Raw genomic sequence first — 25,472 nt, forward strand, 5'->3', positions numbered from 1 at the left:
AAGTAGCCAATCTGTGAGGTTCATCAACTGCATATAAAACAATTTGAGCAATAACAATAGTGCTGAGACTCAGCCCTTGACTGAGGGAAAGAAACATTGGCCTTTGGGTATCCAGGAGTACAGTATTTATGTCTTATAACATATGATGACCTATGTGCTCCACAATGTGGGATAGCCTGATTCGTTACTCTTTTATTTTCAGCATGGAAAGTGGAAGTGCTGCACCATCAGAGCGCACAACCAACATGGCCAAAGCATAAGTCAGGGTGGCCAAACTTACTGACCATCTGAGCCATATACGACAATCTTCAGCAGTTCGTGAGCCGGGGTGCGCCTGCAAGGGCTTGGAGCTTCAGCCCCGTGGGAGGTGCCTGCTGGGGTTCAAGGCTCCTGCCCCATGGGGCACGCGTACTGGGGCTCAGTGCTTCAGCCCTGCGGCATGCCTGCACAGGACTGATGCCCTGAGACTCCTCCCTGCAGGGCACAAGTCCTTAGCCCCACCACCCTGCTGCAGGGCTGAAGCCCCAGGCTCCTGCCTCCCTCAGTCTGGTAGGCGGAGAATGGGGAGAAATGTGGGGGGCTCTGCCAGCCACACTTTAGCTGTAAAAGAGCCACATGCAGTTCACAAGTCACGGTTTGGCCACCCCTGGCAAAAGTCATGCTTTGTTTTTGGTGCTGCCCTTAGATAAAGATGCAAAATTTAGATTACTTTCAGCCACAAGATGTTCATTTTTTGTAGGTGCATTCAAATTATGTGCATATCTAATTTTTCTCACTAGCCATTCCAATTTGCATCTGAAATGGAGTGACGTGACATTTGAACACCTGCATTTCCATGAGCCAGGAAAGGGGAGAGATGGATAGTGAATAAGTACATCCACATTGCTTACAGAGAATAACAACTTCATGGGGACCGTTATGTTTGTCCTAAGTGGAAGCATGCACATTTGTAATGGGGAGGTTTAGGTTGGATATTAGGAAAAAAATTTCACTAGGAGGGTGGCAAAGCACTGGAATGGATTACCTAGGGAGGTGGTGGAATCTCCTTCCTTAGAGGTTTTTAAGGTCAGGCTTGATAAAGCCCTGGCTGGGATGATTTAATACGGGATTGGTCCTGCTTTGAGCAGGGGATTGGGCTAGATGACCTTCTGAGGTCCCTTCCAACCCTGATATTCTATGATTCTGTGAAGTCATGAAGCATTTTGTCCTTAAGAATCATTTCCTGCAACACACAAATACATTTCCGTTAGGGAAGACTGGCCATGGAGTCACAGAAAAAATACTGTAACTAGGGCCTGGTCTACACTACGTGTTTAAACCGATTTTAGCAGCGTTAAACCGATTTAACGCTGTACCCGTCCACACTACGAGGCCCTTTATATCGCTATAAAGGGCTCTTTATACCGGTTTCTGTACTCCTCCGCAACGAGAGGAGTAGCGCTAAAATCGGTATTACCATATCGGATTAGGGTTAGTGTGGCCGCAAATCGATGGTATTGGCCTCCGTGCGGTATCCCACAGTGCACCACTGTGACCACTCTGGACAGCAATCTCAGCTCGGATGCAGTGGCCAGGTAAACAGGAAAAGCCCTGCAAAATTTTGATTTTCATTTCCTGTTTGGCCAGCATGGAGCTCTGATCAGCAGGGGTGGCAATGCAGTCCCAAATCCAAAAAGAGCTCCAGCGTGGACTGTACGGGAGATACTGAATCTGATCGCTATATGGGGAAACAAATCTGTTCTATCAGAGCTCCATTACAGAAGACGAAATGCCAAAGCGTTTGAAAAAAAATCTCCAGGCTACACAGTGCTGCGTGACAAGCGTAACAGGAAGCCAGAGACTCAAATGGATGCTCATGGAGGGAGGGAGGGGGTACTGAGGACTCCAGCTATCCCCCAGTCCACATCATTCTCCAAAAAGTATTTGCATTCTTGGCTGAGCTCCCAATGCCTGTAAGGTCAAACACATTGTCCGGCATGGTTCAGGGAATAGCTCGTCAATTTACTCCGTCCCCCCGCCCCCATGAAAGAAAAGGGAAAGATAGCGTTTCTTGACTTTTTTCAATGTCACCCTATGTCTACTGAATGCTGGTGGTAGACGCAATGCTGCGGCAGTGAAGAGCAGTATCCGCTCCTCTCCCCTCCCCGGTGGCAGACGGTGCAGTAGAACTGGTAACCGTCCTTCTTATCAACCCGTGAGTGCTCCTGGCTAGCTTCAGGTGAGGCTGGCCGGGGGCGCCTGGGTGAAAATAGGAATGACTCCCGGTCATTCCCAGTAGATGGTACAGAACGGCTGGTAACCGTCTTCATCATAGCAACTGGGGGCTGAGCTTCAAATCAGCCCCCTCCCTTACATGTGAAAAGAAAAGATTCTGTCGTGCCTGAACTATCATAGCAGTGGGATGCTGGGCTCCTCTCCCCCACACTGCTTAATGTCCTGCCTGGACTACCATAGCACTAGGAGGCTGCCTCCCCCTCATTTTATGTCACTAAAAACTCAGTGTTTCTTATTCCTGCATTCTTTATTACTTCATGACACAAATGGGGGGACACTGCCACGGTAGCCCAGGAAGGTTGGGGGAGGAGGGAAGCAACGGGTGGGGTTGTTGCATGGCATGTAGCTCATCATTTCTGCGGGATCTGACACAGAGCAGCTGTGCTCTCTGATACACTGCTTCTCTAGTACATTTGCCCCATATTCTAGGCAGGACTGACTCTTTTTAGAAACCATAAAGGAGAGATTGACTCGGGGAGTCACTCCCAGTTTTGCTTTTGCGCCCCCGGCCGATCTCAGCCAGGGGCAACCATGATAGCAACAGACAGCACAGAAGGACAGATAACCGTCATCTCATTGCCAAATTACACTGGCAGCAGATGGTACAGAACGACTGGTAACCATCTTTGCTATCATGGAAAAGCAAATGAATGCTGCTGTGTAGCACTGGAGTATCACCTCTGTCCGCGGCATCCAGTACACTGTAAAAAAAAAAAAAAAAGGTGACTGTAAAAAAAAAAAAGCTGAACGGGCTCCATGGTTGCCGTGCTATGGCGTCTGCCAGGGCAATCCAGGGAAAAAGGGCGCGAAATGATTGTCTGCCGTTGCTTTCCCAGAGGAAGAAATGACTGACGACATTTACCCAGAACCACCCGCGACAATGATTTTTGCCCCATCAGCCACTGGGCTCTCAACGCAGAATTCTAAGGGGTGGGGGAGACTTCGGGAACTATGGGATACTATGGAATAGCTACCCACAGTGCAACGCTTCGGAAATCGACACTAGCCTCGGACCACGGATGCACACCGCCGAATTAATGTGCTTAGTGTGGCCGCGTGCACTCGACTTTATACAATCTGTTTTATAAAACCAGTTTATGTAAAATCGGAATAATCTCGTAGTGTAGACGTACCCTGAGCTCCATTACTTACCCAGTAGCCAACAGCTATGCAGCTCTCTGGCTGTGACCTCTTAAGTGAGAAGATTTTATGGCCTCTGTTGTCCCAGTCTCACTTTCTTACTCTGCTTCCCCAGCCTCATAAAGAATTTACATGAGGGTGTCCTGGTAATGATACCAGGGGTTCTGCAGATCAAGCCCTCACACACTAATAGCACCCCCAAATGATAGCTTTCACGTTTAAAAAAATTATTTTATTGAATGTCATCACATTTCTTTCATCAGTAAAGTGTGTTTTCTTTGAAAGTTGATAGCTATTTTAAAATGTTCTTAAGTTTTTCACTGCTAGTTCTGTCTTCAGCTGACAAATAGGGTATAAATAGCACTTCTGCTGGGTATTTGAATAATGTATACCATTTGCAATTTTGCATATAATCACCAGTTCACGTTAAGTATGAGAAGTGAGTATTTTTTTTTAAATTGTACTACTATATTACCCTCAATGGATAATTTTAGTATTATTATTTATAAGACCACACTATAACATTTTGATTCTGTATTCATAAATAATAATTAGTTCACTGCCCTTTTTAAATTGCCATAAGAGAGCCTAAAACTGTTTTAAAATAACAAAAGGATATAGTTTGAGAAGTACTCTTTTGCAACATACATACCATTCCCATTTGCGTGTACTGAATAATCATTATTCATTAGCAGTGTGGTGGAATTAGTAGAGTTACTGTTTGATTGTAAGGAATTGGAAGAACTGGATACTCCTTGGTTTACAGTCTGCTTCTTTAAACCATTAGTAGCAGTTCTACTCCAATCTATAGTAGAATAAGTGTTACAGAAAATAGTGCAGTACATTCAAGCACAAATAAATGCAAGAGTACAGTTAATAATGCAATTTAACGTAAATTCTAGCAAAGATCTTTTCCCAGATCTTTCCCCAGTATTCCTATTCTCATAGGAATTGCATAATTCTAGATGTGTAAGAATTTACATTTTTTCTTTTTAATTTCTTAGTTTTAAAATGTCACTTATCATACTTTTGTGACTGTATGCCCATTAAGAGATTACCAGTAACTGCAACCGCAATACTTCACCTTTGAGTTTAGAATGTGTAAGGGTACGTATAACTTTTCAAATACAATTATGGTACAATGAAATACCCCCCAAAAATTGTTAGGAAGACATATTATTCTCAAAGCTGCTTCTGACCCTGCTCCCACTAAAGTCATTGCTAAGGCTACCATTGACTTTGAGAAAGCAGATCTTTGGGGATTGATTTAGGTCCCAGTCATACAAAGGACTCCACGAGGCTACAGCCTTACACATATGCAGAGTCCCAATCAAAATGAATACTTTATACAGCAGTATTTTGCAATTAAATAAGATGCAATCTTTTTGCATCAGGAAAATAAAACAAAGTAGTAGATATATCTGGAAATACTGCTATGCTATTTATTGCATAACAATATTTGCTAAGGAGAATGGGGACTTTACACCTGACAGTAATTTATATAATTTACAAATGTAGAAAACAGTGTTCAATATTTACCAGAATTTTCAGCCAGCCTGAATTTTCCACAACACAGATATCGTCTCCACTGTTTGCGGACATTTTCCTTTGCCACACAGTAGAAGATAAAAATGAAGAATCCTGTGAAGTACCAAATGTCAGAATATTACTTCAAGCCATAGAATTTTTGCCGTTTTGTAACTTTTTTTAAATGGATGTATCATTTTTCTTTTGTTTCTTCTCAAGTCAACTGATTCCAATCAAATGCTCTCATATTCTTTTGTTCAGTAGAGACACTGATAGTCTAAAAAATAGACTGATGCCATTATCTGAAATGCTTTTTCTTATTACACTTGCATGATATGCTTTAGATATAAGGAGGATACAGAGTACCAAAAATACAAATACATCAAGTAACTGAGTTTAAAATATGAAGATCTGTGGGGAGCTGCAAGTTTATTAGAACCTTCAGTACAGAAATCAAGACAAGATAACACATCCTCATTATAGCAGTACAATTTCAAATATGAGATATAATCAACTGAATTTGGCTTTCTCTACATATTTTGTGGAACTTCTCCATATTTTATTTGGAGTTAATATATTTCTGCTGCTGTTTGTGATGGAATCAATAACACCTACAGACCAGTGTTGGTGTTGATAGGCCATTGGGGCAAATTTTATTAAACCTAATACAAATTTAAGGTTACCAGGCAGCTTTTGCTTCCCCCCTCGCAGTCGCAATTAAGTCATAGTGAAAGCCCACATGGGGTAACAGCTCATGCTCAAATAACAGTAATTGTAGCCCTCTTCACCACAAATTCAAAGCCACATCTTTTCTTGGAAGGATACATATCACACATGTTGGATACCTCAAACTGTGCCAGAGCACAGATTAGGGTGACCAGACAGCAAGTGTGAAAAATCAGGACAGGAAGTGGGGGTAATAGGAGCCTATATAAGAAAAAGACCCAAAAATCGGGACTGTCCCTATAAAATTGTGACATCTGGTCACCCTATCACAGATCCACCCACTTCTCACTGCTTCCCATACAGAGTGGGACTGTACTTGCTTCCAAATCTTCCACTTTTCAAAGAAAATGTGTCAGAAATTTTTACACTGCCTGCCAGCTACAATGTATCAAAGAAGAATGCGGTTGTGCAATTCTTTAAGTTAGATTACAGAGAATGAAAAATAAAGGAGAAGCTACAAGTTTGGACTGGAGAAGACGGAGATTAGCATTTTCTGGACCAATTCTCAGGGTAAGTTAGACACCTAACTCCCATTGTGTTTAACAGGCGTTAGGCACCTAGATGGTTTTGAAAATCTGCATCTTTGGGAACTTCAATTGGGCCCTAATGCTCAGATTTTTAATGGTATTTAGATGTTGCTCTGCTCATTGTTGCAAGGCCTAAGGCCCAGATCCTCAAAGATATTTAGACATCTAACTTCCATTGAAATCAGTGGGATTTTCAGATCTGGGCCTATCTTCAGAAGTGACTTGAGCACTGAGAAGCGTAAGTCCCAATGAAAGCCAATGGGAATCAGCCTTCTAAGTGCCTAAGTAACTTTTGAAAATGGTACTCAACCATCTAATTCACTTATACCTTGCAGTACTGAGTGGAACAACACCAAATTACATCCCTACCTCGATATAACGCTGTCCTCAGGAGCCAAAAAATCTTACTGCGTTATAGGTGAAACCGCGTTAAATCGAACTTGCTTTGATCCACCAGAGTGCACAGCCCCACCCCCCGGAGCACTGCTTTACTGCGTTATAGACTCATAGACTTTAGGGTCAGAAGGGACCAATGTGATCATCTAGTCTGACCTCATATTATATCGGGTCACGTTATATTGGGGTAGAGGTGTACTTTTAAAAATCAGGTCCTAAATGCCTAATTCACATTTGAAAATGCAACATAGGGTAAAAATTTTCAAAAGCAAATAAATTACGTCAGAGCCTAAGTGACCCAATAGGTCTTTTGTCCTGTAGCTTTTGTGATTCTGTGAATGGACCTTAAGATGACAATTTTCATTACAATGCACTAAAAAGACAGCATGTCACTTCTGAAAGTGTTTGCTTTGCATTAATTTTCTTTAAATGTAATACAACAATTAAGAAGGGTCATCTTCAAGGTAGTTTTATTTTTCATATTATGTAACAGTACAGATATAATTTTGGTAAACTCTTATGCATAATAAAGCATTTCTTAGAACTGAATTATTCATTACATTTTTATACAAAAGGCCATAATGAAGCATAAGCTTACCTTGTAAAGTGTTAAAGATGGCAAAGAGGTACATAAATATCAGATTTACTGGCCCCCATGCAAAAAAGGCAAATCCCCAAGTAATTCCCAATAAGAATGTGAGGCCTGCAACACTCCTGAGGTCTTGAATACTGGTTTTTCTCTGAGTTCCAAGTTGTTTCTTCTTTTTGATTCGACAAAGCTGAATCAGCACTACTATAAACATGCTGACGTTCAATAGGAATATCATGCAGAAGTATCCCACAACAGTAATATAGAAGACAATGTTATTGTTGATCCAGCAGCTAGAATACAAAAACAAAGGAGGAAAGATCATATTATCAGACATTCACTATTAGTAATAGATATTAGGTAAAGAATAGTATTAGGCATGGCTATATTTTGTTGAAAATACATCATCCTGCAATACTCAAGGCCACATACACTGATTCAAGTTTTCATCTGTCTATCTAGGTGTCTATAACAGTGTCTATCATCATCCTATCTGAGTGAATCCCAAGGGCTAAAGCAAAAAAATAAAAATAAAAATACACCAATGGATTAGGTTTAGGTTTCCTGTTTCCTTAGGCAATATGGTGTTTTTTGTTTGTTTTGTTTTTTACATTTAGTCTTGCTTTCCTCTACACTCTACTCTTCATCCCCCCATCTCCTTTCTTTCTCTTGTCTTGCCTTCACCTTATTTTCATGCTCTAGTTCCATGCCAATGTTTTGGAGCATACCCTCTTTTGTGACCAGGATCAGAGCCTTGCAAACAGTTTCAGGAAGACTTAACTCATATCCTGAAGAGATTTATTCACAGAAGTGTCACTTTCAGGAAAGAAGCTCACATACACACTTACACTTAACCATTAGATAAAAGCATTCTGTTAGCATTCACTTTAAAAATATGCCTATCTTTTAACTTACAATTCATCTGGTGAGCCATTAGGAAACTTTCCATATGATCCAAGCCCATAGTTATTTGGTGTTATAGCCAATACAATGCCTACCACTAAAAGTGGTACACCTGAAAGATTAGATAATAGTTATAATTCTGAATGAAAGTTTTGTGATGAGATGAAATTACTATATTTTCCTATGAAACCTAGGGCCAGGTTATGAAGGCTGTCGGAGACTGTTATATCAGGATAACTTACTTTGTAAAAAGCAAAATAAACTAGTACACATTTGAAGTTTTAATCTTTCTGAACAAGACTATATATTCTGTGACTTGATCCACTTATATCACTTGCAACCTACGTTAAACTAGCAACATGTGTTGCATATGCTCTTTGATATCACAGATATAAGGACATAAATGGGCTTGATTTTGCCTCTCACATGTGTTTTACACTAGTTTAACTCTGTTGTTTTCAGTACAGTTACTCTTGATTTAAAATAATGGATAAGAGAAGAGAAGGCCTAGGGTTTTCTCATCACTTAAGTCGTAGGCACTGTTTTGCTACCTTTTGCTAGAACCAGTAGCAGTCTAGAGGTAGAATATGTAGTTGATACTCTGGAGCAATAACATTAATTTCCCCAATGGAAGAGATACCATCTGCTTTGGGAGTTGGAAATGGAAATAGTCAAATGTGTAATTGGCTTTCAGACAGCTGCAACTCTAGTTCCAATAGAAACAATTTATTATTCATTTGAATTGCAATAGCACCCACAATATATAGTGTATGCCCCAAGAGAATTTACAATCTGAAAAACTTTGCGACAAGGGGTGAATTCTGCAACATGCTGAAGTCACAGAATAGTGAAGTAAATAGAACCCTGTTATTGATAATGCATCTGAGGATTCTGACAGGCAACAGGTATTTGATACTGGCTTTGTTGTTACTTTTAAATGGTCTTCCATCCAAAATTTTTGTAAAGAAACTATATTTATTTTAGATTCCAAACCCAGAAAAATATACATACCCCAGCCAATGATACAAAACTTCAGGATGTATTTCCGTACATAGGTATTAAACACTTTGACAAGGGCAAGATACATGTGGAATGCTTCAAGGCCCATCCAAGTGAAGGAAACCAAGAGGAAATAATGAAGAAATACAGCAACTGTGATGCACAGGCCTCGTATGTCATACAGAGCAATCCATGAATCAAGGAGGAAAACTAGGTTGAGTAGAAGTAATGCAGCACACAGTTGAATAAGGATTTTGGAAGGGTAGTCTCTCCGGATTTTTCTAAAAAGAAAATTAGTGAGATGATGTAAGCTTTCATCATTCTACGAGCATTACTGTAGATTCCACACTGATTCTGTGTTCATTGGTCCCTAATGCAGAAGAGACACTAAGATAACACATTTTACATATGGTTAAGAAGTATTTATGAATGAAAAGGTTAATATTTGTGACATCACTATTCTTGTTACAACCAGGTTCTAAACTCTTATAAATACAAACATTGTTGCTTAAATTTCAGTTGTCTTCGTTTAATGTTTGTTTAAATATTTTATTACTTTTGTCCATATTTTTCTATTTTGTATATTAGGCTTCTTACTGTTGGAGTACTTCACCACAACAACACTCATCACATTCTCTATTATTAGAGGTTAGACTAGGCCTGAAAGTCTTTTTATGGTGTATCTGGAAACCGTGACAGTGGCAAATAATAATCTATAAAAGGATGCTCATAAATCATGCTCAGGGGTTCTCTGTCAAGAGGTATAATTAGCCTAATGGACTGAATAACTGAGACTCTAGTAATGTATAGGTTCTGACAACTTACAGGGAAAGCTAGTGTACTTAACTGCATTTTATTGCACAAGAACCACACAGTCTAACACAAGGGCAGGCAAACTTTTTGGCCTGAGGGCCACATTGGGTTTCTGAAATTGCATGGAGGGCCAGTTAGGGGAGGCTGTGCTTCCCCAAACAGCCAGGCATGGCCCAGCCCCTGACCCCTATCTGACCCCCACCCCTGCTTCTCACCCCCTGACAGCCCCACCCAGGACTCCTGCCCCATCCAATGCCCCCCATTCCCTGATGGCCCCCCCAGGACCCCTGCCCCATCCAACCACCCCTTCCCCTGTCCCCTGACTGCCCCTAGAACTCCTGCTCCTGACTGCTCCCCACTGCCCCATCTAACCCCCCTCTTCCTGAATGCTCCCCTGGGACCCTGCCCCAATTCAACCCCCCTGTTCCCCACCCTCTGATCCCCCCACCTCCTATCCACACCCCACCCCCTGACCACCACCCCAAACTCCCCTGCCCTCTTACTGCGCTGCCTGGAGCACTGGTGGCTGGCGGCACTACAGTCACACTGCCCAGAGCACCAGGACAGGCAGCCATGCCACCCAGCTGGAGCCAGCCACGCCACCGCGCAGCACAGAGCACCAGGTCAGGCCGCAGCTCTGCAAAAGCCCCACCACCCAGAGCATTGCACCAGTGGCGTGGCAAGCTTAGGTTGTGGGGGAAGGGAAACCGTGGGGAAGGAGGAACAGCGGGGGGGGGGGAGGCTGGGGGCCAGCTTCCTGGGCCAGGAGCTCAGGGGCCGGGCAGGAGGGGTCTGCCCCCCTCTGGTCTAACAACATGTTAATATTTTGGAAATGTATTGTGCATATATGTACCTTATTTTTAAAAGATTCTTTGTACATTCCACTTTATTAGGACAATTTGTAGTAACCCCTTCCCAGCTCCTTGGCTTCCAGCTATACAAAACTGCATGATAATTATTTTATTTATAAGATACTCGCCCCTGGTGAGAATCAAATCTTGATATACCCCCCTTAAAGTCTACCCATTCTGTGTACTACTATTGAGGTAGAAATGAAACCTACTAGAAAAATAGTAACTAACCTCTGCATAACTGTTGTTCTTTGAGATGTGTTACACATGTCCATTCCAAGATAGATGTGTGCACGTCCCGAGCACAGTCATGAAAATTTTTTCCCTGCGTGATAGTGGAACCTGTCAGAGTGGCTCTGGCGCCCTCTCGTGCCATGCATTCGTAGCGCCAGTATGAAGGGCCCAAACAACCACGCACCCCTTCAGTTCCTTCTATCCAGCCAACTCCGGAAAAGAGGGGTAGGACGGTGGGAGTTATGGAATGGATATGTGCAATACATATCGAAGAACAACAGTTACAGAAAGGTTATTAGATGATTTTCCTTCTTTGAGCGATTGCACATGTCCATTCCAATGTAAGGATGTAGATGAATCCCAAGCAGTTGCATAGGAGGTGGGATCAGAGTTCATGGACATGCTGACCATAAAACAGCTTGACCAAAATGGGCATCATCCCTAGCCTGTTAAGTAAAGGTGTAATGACTAGAGAATGTATGCACTGACATCCAAGTTGCCACTCTGCAAATGTCCTGAATAGGGACCTGAGCCAAGAATGCTGATGATGATGCTTGCGCTCTTGTGGAATGGGCAGTCAGGATAGCTAGTGGTGGAACACCCACCTGCTCATAACACGTACAAATGCACGATGTAATCCACGATAAAAGTCTGTGAGCCAAGATAGGGAGACCTTTCTTTCTTTCTTTCTTTCTTTCTTTCTTTCTTTCTTTCTTTCTTTCTTTCTTTCTTTCTTTCTTTTCTTTCAGCAATCGCTACAATGCATTGGGTGGATCTACGGAATGATTTAGTCCTCTCTGTGTAGAACACTAAGGCAGTCAAACATCCAGAGTATGAAGATGTTGCTCCTTCCTACTCGCATGTGGCTTTGAGGAGAAAACAGGTAGGAAGACTGCCTGATTACTATGAAAATGGGAAACCACCTTCAGGAGGAAGCTGGGATTAGGACACAGCTGCACCTTATCCTTAAAGAAAACCATGTATGGAGGCTCCAACAGGAGGGTGCAGATCTCCAAGACCTTTCTGACTGAAGTAATGGCAACTAAGAAAGCCACCTTCCATGAAAGATATGACAAGGGACATGTTGCCAATGGCTCAAATGGGAAACCCCTAAGTTTTGATAAGACCAAATTAAGTCCCATGGAGGGACTGGTTCTTGTACATGGGGGTATAGTCTTTCCAGGCCCTTGATGAAATGGATGGACATCTCATGAAAAAACAAACCAGCTTTCCACTGGGGGATGAAATGACAAAAGGACATTAATTGAGGAAATTGTTAAACCTTGCCATTTCAAGCATAGCAAATAGTCGAGCATCTCTTGCAGAGACAACTGTGTGGGTGAGACTCCCTGCTTGGAAGCCCTTCATTTTGAGAGGTATGCAGCCCTGGTGGAGGGCTATGTGCTCCCTAATAGGACCTGGTGAACCTGCTCTGAGCAAGCCAGCTCTCCAGGACATACCCACAGAGCTTCCAGGACATCAGGTGAAGGGAGCTGAGGTTCGAGTGGAACAGACGACTGTGGTCCAGGGAGATCAGGTCCAGATATAGAGGGAGTGGAATTGGAGCAGCCACTGAAAGGCCTAGCAGTGTGGCGAACCAGTGCTGACGGGGCCAAGGTGAGGCTATAAGAATGACCCACACCTGATCCCGCTTGATTTTTAGCAGAACCTTGTGCACGAACAGGATAAAGGGGAAAGCGTAGAACAGGTGAATTGTCCATGGGAGCAAGAAGGCATCTGTGAGCAAACCTGGGCTGTGGCCTTGCAGGGAGCAAAACTTGAGCCCAGTTGCAGATAGGTCTATCTGGGGAGTCCCCCACCACTGGGAAGCATCCCTCATGATGTCCAGCAAAAGGGACCACTTATGAGGATTGGAGGCTGTTGAGGCAATCTGCCAGTTCGTTCTGCACTCCCAGAAGGTGAGAAGCCTCAGATTACGTGGGCTATGCAGAACTCCTATAAGTGAATTGCTTCCTGATACAGTGTGTGTGGGGGGGAGGAAGAACGAGTCCTTCCCTGCCTGTTGAGACTAAACACAGCTGCAGTGTTGTCCATAAGCACCAGGACACTCCTGCCCAAAATGTCCGGATCAGGTGCTGCCCAATGGGATGGATGTGCTCTTCTCTCAGAGCCCACCAAGTATGAACATCTCGAATGGGGCCCCAAGATCAAGGGCAATGCCCATGGGTTCCAAAAGGTCCATTGCATTGGCATAGGTAAGTGACCACTAGGCCAAGCATTCAGTGGCACTCCTGTGCTGTGGTCCACGGCAGGGAAGGGATGACTGGAGGGGTAACAAGGGTGACTCCTCTGCTGAGAGGAGTACAACCCAACCTCCAATTCCAACGATGAGCTTCCCTCTGGGGACCAAGGAGGTGTGGTTCTCACCGGTGCTGGATATCAGTGCCAAGGTGAGGAAGCTTGTGTTGTTTTCCTTCTAGACGGTACCACAGGTTCCAGAACCAAGCGGCCACTGGGGGCTACGTGCTCCCTCCTGGCCACCAGCACCAAAAACAATGGTTCCTGTACTCCAGTGACAGTGGTACGAAGAGCACCAGCAGATCTCTGGCAGCAGCAAATGCCTCTGGTGTAGACAGCACTTCAGTGGTGCCAGTACTGCATTGTCCCTCGCATGCTGATGGTTCGTCCAGTACCAGACTCAACAGTACCCACATAAGGCCTACAGTCAACAGTGCTGACTGACACCAAGACAGAGGAGTGGCCTGACTTAGGTTGCACTCTGCTCTGTGTTAGGATATAGATATTCAGGCCTGTCTGCAAAGGCCTATACTTTAAGAATTTAGGTGTATTCTTATCACTTAGCTAGTTATAGAGGTATAAAAGAAAGAATCAAAAATCACTGTCTGTGTAGTGGCCTTCTCTTACTATGACAGTCTGAGGACTAGTTCTTTAGCAGCCATAAACTGGTAAATGTATGGTCACATCCTCACATTCCAAACTAGTCATATTAAAATAAGACAATCTGGGACTGTTAGGAAGGTGATTCGATCTATCACCTCCAGAGAAAAGAAAGAGCCTAGAAATTTAGTTTGATAGTTTTCTGTCTGGTAAGAACTCACTTAACAATAGACACAGCTGGAGAACCCTTATGTCTGTATAGATGTAGCTGTGAAATCCTTACTTCTGTATTGTTTTGTATGTTTATTTGCATGGTCTCTGTCTGGTTCTGTGATTGTTTCTGTCTGCTGTATGATTAATTTTTCTAGGTGTAAACTAATTAAGGTGGTGGGATATAATTGGTTAGCTAATCATGTTACAATATGTTAGGATTGGTTAGGTAAATTTTAGTAGAATGATTGGTTAAGGTATAGCTGAAAATATTACTATATAAATTAGGGGCAAACAGGAAGTAAGTTGGGATTTGAAAAATAAGGAAAAGGAACTTGAATTTAAGCTTGCTGCAAGTTCACCCCAATAAACATCAAATTGTTTGTACCTTTGGACTTCGGGTATTGTTGCTCTCTGTTCATGCGAGAAGAACCAGGAAAGGGTGAGAGTGAAGGAATAAGCTCTCTAATACTCTGCTTTCCATGCCTGGTCTTCCTAGGGGTCAGGGAACATCCTCTCTTGGCTGGCTGTCCTGTGTGTCTCTTCCTCAGCAACAAGGCTAGCACACAGTGCTGGGACTCCCACACCATAGGAGAAGCGCTTCTTAGTGACGCCGAGGTGCTCGGTGCTGAGTTCGACCATCTCAACTCAGAGGAAGGTCTCAGTGCTGCCTCTATTAGGCAAAACTTCAATCTAGCCTGCCAGTCCTTCTTGGTACAGGGTTTAAAGTCCCTGCAAATTTGGCACCAGTACCCAGTGTGAGCCTCACCCAACAACTCAGGGTCATTGTCTTATTGCAGGTGACACAGGGCTTGAAGGGTACAGAGAAAACTCTGCTAACTAACTGGAAACAAACTATGTACAATAATCAGAAAGAAAGTCCACTGAAAAGCTTACTGTAGCAAGGGGAGCAATTCCAGCGACCATCACAGGTGGTAAGAAGGAACTGAGGGGCACAGGGTCAGCTGGGCCCTTTAAACCAGTACTATGAACACACAGCACCAGATGGCACCAGTGCCACCCTGATGGGTACTACAGAGGAAGAAATTTCTGGCGACTGTTCTTGGGGCACACACACACCTACATTGGAATCGACATATGCAATCACTCGAAGAAGAAAGAACTCATCCATTGTCCTTCAGAGCGGTGGTTATGGACAATCATGATCAAGTTTATAATGTAAGTTTAACTCTGCAGGTACTTACTCAAAGGCTACGTAGGTTACAAGAGTAACAGAAAGAAAAATTGCAGAAAATCCACAGCCTATATAGGTGATAAAAGTCAGAACCAGTGTCTGGATGGGTGATAAAGTAGGATTTCTGGACAGGTCCTAAAAAGAAAACAGAAATTATCTTTAAGCCCGAACATCTATTCTACAGTTAAACATCCCCTTAGCCCAAGCCCGGCAAGCCCAAGTCAGCTGGCACAGTGTAGACATACCCTTAGACTTTAATGGTTCTATTCATGCCCCCAGTTCAACAGCCTCATTTGCTTAAAGTTAAGCATGTGCATGAGTGCTTTCCTGAATCAGGGATCCAAATGCACCAGTCTGGGATATTATTTATAACCAATTACCAGCAAAACTCCAAAACTTGTGAGGTGGTTGCATGTACAAACGGTTTCATTTGCTCTCCTTTCTTTAACCATGCATCCTTCATATGACCAGCCTCCTTTGCCACCTGTTACAGAGAACAAGATTCCATTAAGGATAATATTTACAGTATCTCTTAAAACTGTTAACAAAAGTTAACACAGCTGAGATGGCATGGCACTTAGAAATGATGATATCAAATACTTACCATTTTCATTAAAGTCCCAAAATGCACATCTAACTGTTAAATTATCCTGTTTGAAAAAAATACACACATTTTACTGAATTATAAGTTGATGAGTAAGGCAGTTACGAGTGTAAAATGGACAGAGAAGTATCTATAGCAATACAACATAATAAGGAAAAGCTATTTCTTCTATGTTAGCATAAGGTGTACCAGACTGTAGATGGATGAGAATAGCTACACAAATGTGGATATACACAACAAACTAAACTTGGCTATATGAGTAGATCTATTGCCCTTAGCTTGTGCAGATTGATTATTATTGGTGGTAGGAACAGGGGCTTTTTCTAACTACCTGCTGTTTTGTTGTCTGTATGGACAGTGTAGATTGAATTGAAGGTTTTATTTTAATCTTTCCAAGTTTCTCATACCCTAAATATTATCTTAACCTCTTGGACCACGTGACAGAGTGTGAGTCACCTAAGGCTGACTCATCACTCTGTGCACTTCGCAAAGGGTACCTACAAGGGCCAAACTGAGATAATTGGTTAAGCCCAGGTAATTAACCAGTTAAGATTTAGTTCCTCAGTTGAGGACAATTAAAGAAGAGACAAGCAGAGACAGGAGGGTAAGGCTGAAAGGAAGGGCCAGAGAAGCTTGAGAGGTGAGATCTCTCTTCTCCCTGTGTCTGGGTACTAGGTAAAGGTTTGGGGGACCACTGCCTCATGCTGTGGGGAACAAACCATCGCAGAGCACATTATAAATAAAGCACATAGTGTTGAGCTAGTTATCAGTGTGTGAGAGGACAGTTTGAATTAAGAAATCCAAGGGGAGAGAGTACTGGCCTGTGACAGACCACAACCCTGCACATCTTACTTGTGGTTTCAAAGGGATTACTCATCTGAATACAAGCTACTCATAAGCGTCTGAAGAATCAAACTCTTAGTTTGGAGGGAATGGAACTTTTCATTTTAGGATAAGGGCAGAATACGTGACATCTGTAAGTTTGCCTCTGGTAAGGAATTAGTTCTTTTTTAAAAGGTTTTTTGGTCATGTTTTAGTATTGCAATGTTAGAGTTTTAAAAGGTGTTGTATTTTTCTTGAGGTTCCTAGAACACTGCAGCTAGTAAGTGATATATAACGTTATTATGAACAACAATACTACATTGTTGCATTGGCCTCAGCATTTTACCAGTGCAAGTTCTGATTACAGAGAGCTAGCTTGGGGAAAATCCCACACAAGGGACTGGAATCTCTGCCAGTTTCAACCCAGAATGTTTCTTGGGAGATGGGGAGATTTTAATCCATCCATGAAGAAGCAGGGGATATCTGCCCCCCAAATGTATAGACACCTAAATCTGTGTGGATCTGAGGACAACCACACAGGCCAAGCCAAGACTATATGCTAAATGCTGTTTCCTGGCTGCATTGTCTCTGTGAAAGCCATGTTGCCAGTGTTTCGCTATTAGCCATAACTGCCTAAACCCCACTCATGAGATGCTCGTTCATCTGAGGGGGAACAACATAAAATAATGCTGGCTGGGTAGGAATTTGATAGAATAGTGAGAAATCCCTAATAACTGCAACTCAATGGTTTGAATAATGTTAATTAATAAACATTATTGGTTCACATGAGATCTGTTGGAAATTTTGAAGCCAATGAACTTAGATGAAAAAACCACAAAAGAACCACAGAGCAAATGAAGCAGCCTGCATATTCAGCATAGCATAAGTGCTAAAACAATTCTAAGTGAGTCAGTAAAATGGAATTCTGTAAACTTCTAAAACCTAAGTCATACCTGAATAGGCCTGGTGTTCTGTAGAGTGACAGTAACATTTGCCTTCAAGTCAATAAGTGTGAGATTAGCTACACTTGATGATATGACATTGCTGATTAGAGAGAGATTCTCCAGTGAAGAATCCTGAAACAACAAAAAAGTAACTAAGAGTAGAAAAAAATTAAATACAATAGAGCACACATACACACAATTTCAGTTATCACAATGATTAGAGCTGGGCAGAAATGTCTGAAATATTAAAATCTTCTGATGAGAAACACAATGATTTTTTGTGAAAATTTATGCTCATTTGCCCCTCATTCCACCCCATTTTTTGATCAGTTCTAACATGGAGTTAAAGAATATTATGAAGGATCCCTCATGTACAGGGTCCCAAAAAGTTACCTGAAATGGAGTTGTCTTTTCAAAAAAGTTGAATATAATTCTAGAAGCCAGAGGCATATCTTCAGAAGACAAGTTTGTCAGCAATGAGGAAGGGAGTGCAATTGCTCCAACACTATTTATAGGTGCTTGGGTGCCTAGAGAAATCTGAAAATTAAACATAAAAAAGTACAATATTTTTTGTTGCTAACAGAAGATTAGATTGTGCCTCAGGCTCAATCCTGAATATAGGAGCAACCTATTACATAGCTGTGCCACCCCCGGAGCACCATTGGGAAGGAACCATGACTCAGAATCAAACTATTTCCCCTCAGTGGCAGAGCCAGGTTTTGCAACTTGGGGTGGGGACTGATGGACCATTGAGCAAGTCTGCCCATGCACTCCCAGCAGTGGTGCTTCCTGTCCCACTGGGCTTGGTCCAGTTCCCCACTCTTGGCATTGAGCCCTAGTGCATGTGGTTGCAGGACCATTTAGGTTTGGCCCAGCCACCCACCTGTTGTGATGGAAGGGTGGCCAAGCCAAATTTGAGTGAATGACATTGTAACCTGGTACATGGGGTTGCAGCACTACCCACCCAATAGGTCATGTTGCAGTGCCCAGAGCAAGGAGCTGGGCCAAGCCCTGCAGCCCAGGAGCTGCTGCTGCTGCCAGGTGCATGTGGAGCAGGCTCACTCTCCAGCCCCATGTGAAAATTCATGTTGCACACCTTGCCTCCTATTAGCTGCATCCCCTGCTCTTCTTTAGCTCCAGAGGAGAAATAATTTACCACAGCTCTGAAAAGAGTGTAGCATACATCAGCTCTTGCACCGAGCTATGACTCCATCCATTTGCTCATGAGGACAGAGCATCCGCATTGTGGGTAACAGTGTTTTGCAAAGGACCCAAAGCCATACTCTGGGTAGATCTAATATAGGAGCTATGCAGGAGGTGGGGCATTGCACAGCTTTCTGGGGCTAGCAACAATCTAGCTCTTAACGGAGTCATTCCAGGGTTGAGAGAAGAGGGGGAAACAATGTTTCCTTTTATAAGAAACACTGAGATGGTAAGGAGGAGAGAGTTGGGAAACAGATATATAGTTCTGCATATATTTAAGCTTATCCAAAATTGGTATTTTGTAGCACAGAAATTTACAGAAGTATTTAACTACTTAAATTCCAGACATCAGGAAGGAGGTGACAGTGATGACAATGTTATTAAAGGTTTACTGCAAAATTATTTTTATTTTTTAAAAGAAATCCCTAAACCCTTTCTGTATGAATCCAAAAGAGCTCTACATACCCACTGTTTGTAACTGTAGTTTAATACTGAATCTTAAACAAAATTTGAGACAATTATCCCAACTTTAATATCATTTGTTGCCAGACATCTGACACCATAACTAGGAGATGAGATCAAGCCCTGTAGTTAAAGGTCTGCAGATCATAATTATGATTTGGCCTATTATAAAACTAAGGACATTTTGTAAAATTTGGGTTTAAATCTAGGATCATAATTTGAACTCCTTCAAAATTTGGGTGTCTTCAGAGCTAGGATCTTGGTGTGGGCTCATCTTTAATTATGACTATACAAAGCAAAGGTTTGAAATAATTATTCCTTTTTAAACTGCTTATTTTTATTCCCTTGTTTATAGTACTGGTGACGTCATTCATTCTAGCAGATAAACCAGATAAACTGTAGTTCAGTTTTCTCAAGACCTTAAAGATATAACATCATACGAACAGGATGTTAACTTTTAGCTAAACTTTTGGGGTATACCATTAAGATTAAGTATGTTTTAGTCTCGTCAGCCTTCTGAGGTAACTAGTATCGCTAAGATACTGTAGTTGTACAACTTAAAAAAAGAGTAATAGTTAAGAGCTCATGAAAGGTGTTAGAGACTCTCAGAACTCAAGACAGAAGTCATATGTATAATCAAAAGAACAGTCACAGCCAAGAAACAGCAGCACAAGCTTCCCAGCTGTGCCCTAACAATGTTCATCAGTCCTGCCCTGGATGTCAGGGAGGGGTAACTTCTAAGTGTGCAAGGTAATTCAAACTCCAGAACCCAGTCTCTCACCTCTCAGGCTGTTAGCACCGAGACCCCAGTTAAGTTTATGAAGGCATTTCCATCACTCTAATCCAGACTAGATACAAATTTGTTAAAAAGCTCTGCATATTTCATTACCAGTCCTTATAGTACATCATGAGATTTACTTAGCAAATTACTCCTGAGGAAATTCTGTGCCAAAAAATGAAGAATTATTCACACAATATTCTAAAATTCTGCATATTTTATTGTCCATAAAGAGATATGGAGGCTCCAGAATGGCAGTGGGGAGCACAGGCCACTGGCTGCATAGAGGTGGGAGATCACCCTGCAGTGCTCCCTCACTCCATGGACACGGACTGGGTAGTGAAGCTGCACCTGACCCTGACACAGTGCAAGGGCTGGGCCTGCCCTAGAAACATCCTGGGGCCCTGCCCCCCTGTGCCAGGTGTCAAGATAGCAAGCGAAAGGGACAAAATCTCACATGCCCAGTCTTGGCCCCTGACCCAGGTGTGGGCAGGCAGGCTCAGCCTGGCACAATCTAAGTGTGGAGGGGCTTAATGTGGGGTGAGAGGATTCTGTGTGGGGCAATCTGGGTGCAGATGGCTTGGTGGGTGGTCTGGGTGCAGAGTGGATCTAGATGCACAGGGGCTCATTAAGGGGTTCCAGATGCAGGGGGAATGGGACTGTGCAGGGGAGATCCAAGTGAAAGTTGTTCAGGCTCAGCAGGGAGTGGGGGGGATGGAGCTTGGTGAGGGAGTCCAGGTGCTGGGGAAGTAGGGCTTGGTGGGGTGGGGGTCTGGGTGCAGCTGCTTGGGGCTTGGTGGGTTGGGGATCTGGGTGTGGAGGGCTTGTCAGAGTGGTCCAGGTGCAGGGGGATGGGTCCCATCAGGCTGGGAATTCGAGTATGGGGGACTCAGCAGAGGTGGTCTGGGTGCAGAGGGGCTCTGGATGCACAGGGGTTGGGCGGATGGGGGAGCAGCTCCCTGTACAGTGTCCCCTTCCTCCGTGGCTGAGGAGCATCGGGCCAGGCAGCAAGAAGGGGTACAGAGCTTCCTGCAGCTGGGGGTGAGTCTGACGTAGCCTTGGCCACTCCTTGCAGAGAAGGAGGAAGTCCCATCCTCCCCAGCCCAGCCTGGACTAGCAGCTGAGCCCAGCACAGGGTAGAAACTACTCACTGGGGCATCCCAGCTCTGCCCCCCTTTCTGGTGATTTACCTCTCCACCCACTGCTCCAGGCACCCGAAATGATGCACCTGCACTTCTGAGGAGGAGGAGCTCATGACCACTCTGGCAGCTTCCCTTTGCTTCCCCATCATTGTCTGTGGGGAAGCAAAACAATCTGGGGGAACACATGAATTCTGGGCGTGCACAGTGGTACAGAATTCCTCCAAGAGTAGCAAATGTCAAGCTTCCACTACTACCTCCTTCCTAGTCTCACCACATACTTATACTTCACACATTCTTAGGAAAACAAAACAGAACTTAGATCTTGCGATTATTTCACATTATTGATAATATTCTAGAAGGATACAAGTACCCTTATTGTGCAAATCAGACTGTGTTACCAACTTGCCTGGAAAGACAAACAGTGCTCTAATATTTGTTGAGAACTTTTGATCTCTCACAGAAAAAGCCTTAAAGGTTTGTAGTGTGCCCTTTAGAATTATCCCAAAATCAGGGGGTGGAAAGACTTTTAAGCGAGAAAGTGGTGTTAAACCTTTCCAAGCACTTGTTTCTTGGCAAGGCCAACTGGCTGCGAGTGGCAAATATATATGAAATCCATCAATTAAGCAACTTTTCCAGTCCGCCAATGTAATTCTAATACCACTTCTGACAGGTGAGGCCATCTGGCAAAACTTCTTGAAATTCTTCAATTCTCTGAGGGTGGGTGAGAAAACTATTCATGATTTTAGGCTGCTGGAGTAGGGAGATGTTTTGCCAAATCCTTCTGGTGTTCTGGCTGTTCCCTTACTCACAGCTTGTTAGTGAAATATCAGCTTCTGCTAGGACAGTAGCTTACACCCTTCTTATCGATACAGAATTTTTCTCCTATAAGTCTTAGTGGAAGAATAAAAAAAAATCTTCTGAAGACTTCAAAAGCAAAATAGTTAATAAAGACCCTCGGATTACAGAAGATACACCTAACAAATATCCTACGGCAGATCTGGATTTCAGATTCTCTTGATTAAATCTCTCTCCCTATTTTTCAATATAACAAGTGCACTTTATCCACAAAGAGTCTGCATTTAAATTTTTAAGGATTAAAATCATAGGTGCTTTACCTGAAGATCTGATGAATCTTGGACAGCGAATGACATTTTGCTGAAGTTGCTGCTGTGGACTTTGGTGACTGCTAGAGCCAAGGCCGGGGAGGTAAAATTAATGGATTCTGTTGAAAAGTTCAGTTTTAAGCCAATGGCATCCACTATTTTTATTATTCTGTTAAGACAAAATATGCTTAGTATTACAATGCGTCTATCGCTTCATTTTCAAGCAGGTTGTGAAACAGCAAACCAAGCATATTCTGAAAACAATCAGAGCTTTTCTCTGATCTCTCTTATGCCAATGCAAATAAGAAGGAACTCCACTGAAGGCCATGGCGTTACATCAGTGTAAACCCAGTGGAATCAGAATCATGTCTCTGATATAAAATTTCAGTTTGGGTGAGGAAAAAAAGTGCAGGCCAATAGTTTGCCCATCATTTGAGGAGCTACTTATAGTGTATCACTTTACCAAGATGACAAACACAACATTCAGTTCATCTGTTTACAAAAATGCATACCTTTTAGACACTGGGGATAGTAATGGAACATTTAGGAGATTGCTAATTGTGTCGACCATCTCTCTTGCAACTTTTGGCTCTATTTTCTGGGCTGACAGAGCACTTTCCATTTTGGATATTATGCTGTCAACTTCAGAGGGATTAATCGTGGTATATGTGATATTTGATGAATTATCCAAAATGTTTCCTATGACAGAAGAAAAATAGTGTACATTAATTGAAAACCATCAGAATATTGTGTATGTCAAAGGGAATAAACCTGAGGAGAAAAATGAGCCATTATATGATGGCTACCATTTAGGCCAGTGGTCACCAACCTGTCGATTGCAATCAACTGGTCGATCCTGGAGACTCTCCGAGTCGATCATGATCTCTAGCCATGGCAGCATAGTGGGGCTGCCTGCTGCTAAGGCAGGCTCCTTGCCTGCTGTGGCCCCAAGCCACTCCCAGAAGTGGCCAGCATGTCCCAGCAGCCCCACGGGGCAGAGGGGGGCAGGGGTCTCTTCACGCTGCTCCTGCCCAGAAGCACCACCCCTGCAGCTCCCATTGGCCAGGAATGGAGAGCTGTGGGGGCAATGCCTGCAGAGAAGGGCAGTGCGCAGAGCCATGTGTCCTCTCCAGGGGCCGCAAGAGTGCATTGGTCCCTTCCGGGAGCATCATGGCCATGTGATGCATTACTGACTGGCAGGGTGGGATGGTGGCCTGGCTCGTGATGGGAAGGATGTGCCGATGTGCTGGAGTGGGGCTGGAGCAGGCAGGGAGCCTGCCTTAGCCCCGCTGCACTGCCGATTGGGAGCCACCCAAGGTAAGTGCCCCCTGGTTGGAGCCCATGCCCCAACCCCCAGCCCTGAGCCCCCTCCTGGAGCTAGCACTCCATACCCCATCCTGCATCCCAAGCCCCTGCCCCAGCCCTGAAACCCCTCCCAGAACCAGCACTCCATACCCCCTCCTACACCCCAACCCCCTGCCCCAGGCTCAGCTCGGAGCCCCCTCCCACACTGTGAATCCCTCAGCCCCAGCCCAGAACCTGCAGCCCCTCCTGAACCCCAATCCCCTACCCCAGCCCAGTGAAAGTGAGTGAGGGTGGGGGAGAGTGAGTGACAGAGAAAAGGGAGGATGGAGTGAGTGGGGTGGGGTTTTGGGAAAGGGGCAGGGCCTCAGGGAAGGAGCAGGTTAGGTGGGTTGCCCTTAAATTCAGAAAGTGATCTTGGGTGTAAAAAGGTTGGAGATCACCGATCTAGGCTGATATACCAGGGATTGAACCCATAGACCTACAGAATTAAAAGCATGAGTTATTAAGGATTGAATTAAAGAGACTAGGTTCCAGAGCTAAGGCTATAACAGATTCCTATTCTCTGCAGACTGGCACAGAGGCAGACTCATAACACATACCTACTGGTGGGTTACTGTGAAAGGGCGGACTACATCTGGAGGCCCCTGCTGGATGCTGCATAGCCCTGCCTCACCCAGCCCCAGAAAAGAGCAGAAGAGAAGTCTTCTAAGCAGCCTACAATGGCTGCAGGGGAAGCAGCCAGCTTGGGGCTGCTGGAGTGGCCAGTCAGAGCCCAGGAGGGCCATATAAAAAGCAGCAGCAGAAACAGAACAGTCAGTGGCTGCCTGGAGTGGGAAGAGAGCTGACCGTTTTCCTAGCTGGCTGGAAGAGCAGCAGAACCATGGACAGCTCCGTGTGGCAGGGAATGGGGGAAATAGGAAGAAGCTCCTGGCTGGCTGTGAGGACTAAGCAAGTACTGAGATCAGGGAGGGCTCCAGGAAGACAATGTCTTTGGGGAGGAAGCCCAAGGGGTATGCCCCATACCAGGGCCAGGACAATTTAAAGACTGTATACCCTGAAAGGGTTTTTTTCTATTCCACCATGTGTGACTCAGCTGGCTGAGTCACTGAAGACCTGCCAAAGATATTAGAGAGACAAGGCGGATGAGAAAATATTGTTTATTGGACCAACTTCTCTTGGACAAAGAGACAAGCTTCCGAGCTTACACAGAGTTCTTCTTCAGGTCAGAAGGGCAGCTCTGTGTAAGCTCAAAAGCTTGTATCTTTTTCCAACAGAAATTGGTCCAATTAAAGATATTACCTCACCCAGCTTGTTTTCACACAGCAAGCCTAGCCCAGAAGGTGGACATTCATCACTAATTAAATCATTGTGGAATTATACTATTCAAATATATAAAGAAGATGAAAATTCAGCACCGGTGTTAATGGACCCTATTTTGTTTAAATTAGTCTCTAATTTTCAGTCTGCTAATTCTAATTTTATATCGTTAAATTGAGAGCTATTTTTAGCAAATATGCATTAACAGGTAAAATATATATAATTATGGTATAATCTTGCCTGCCCTACATGTAAGGAGGACTGGCTGGAGAGAAAGATGGCAGGAGGCACTCTGCCTAGTCTGAAGGGCTGAAAAACCTCAAACTCACTGGAGCAGTGAGACTACTCAAGGGGAGGATGCTATTTTGAAAAGATATGTAACTCTCTTGTGCTTGTTAAGAGTAAAGTGACTGTAATTAAGAAATTCCTTGTCTAAGTCTGTGTTCTCTGCTTTCCTGACATGTTGTCCCTGAAGAGGTTAAACTAAGAAGCCACAGTTCCCACAGTTTAGATGGAATTCTGCGGGAGTATGTATAAGCAACTTGGGAA

General features: G+C 43.6%; 1 protein-coding gene across 9 annotated transcripts in view; it reads right to left on the bottom strand.

Moving 5' to 3' along the window:
- The window catches only part of ADGRG2 (adhesion G protein-coupled receptor G2), a 99,374-nt gene that overhangs the window by 7,521 nt on the left and 66,381 nt on the right, over positions 1-25,472 (bottom strand). For all 9 annotated transcript variants that reach the window (XM_030574280.1, XM_030574309.1, XM_030574261.1 and 6 more), the window contains 12 exons: positions 22,814-23,000; positions 22,314-22,470; positions 18,007-18,150; positions 17,623-17,745; positions 15,848-15,893; positions 15,624-15,727; positions 15,254-15,378; positions 9,094-9,362; positions 8,095-8,194; positions 7,189-7,472; positions 4,954-5,055; positions 4,067-4,219 (listed from right to left, as the gene is read on the bottom strand). In XM_030574280.1, the coding sequence (XP_030430140.1) occupies positions 4,067-4,219; positions 4,954-5,055; positions 7,189-7,472; positions 8,095-8,194; positions 9,094-9,362; positions 15,254-15,378; positions 15,624-15,727; positions 15,848-15,893; positions 17,623-17,745; positions 18,007-18,150; positions 22,314-22,470; positions 22,814-23,000 (1,794 nt within the window). The remainder of the gene's footprint in view (positions 1-4,066; positions 4,220-4,953; positions 5,056-7,188; positions 7,473-8,094; positions 8,195-9,093; positions 9,363-15,253; positions 15,379-15,623; positions 15,728-15,847; positions 15,894-17,622; positions 17,746-18,006; positions 18,151-22,313; positions 22,471-22,813; positions 23,001-25,472) is intronic.

The sequence above is a fragment of the Gopherus evgoodei genome, chromosome 1 (genome assembly GCF_007399415.2).
Source record: "Gopherus evgoodei ecotype Sinaloan lineage chromosome 1, rGopEvg1_v1.p, whole genome shotgun sequence".
Lineage (NCBI taxonomy): Eukaryota > Metazoa > Chordata > Testudines > Testudinidae > Gopherus > Gopherus evgoodei.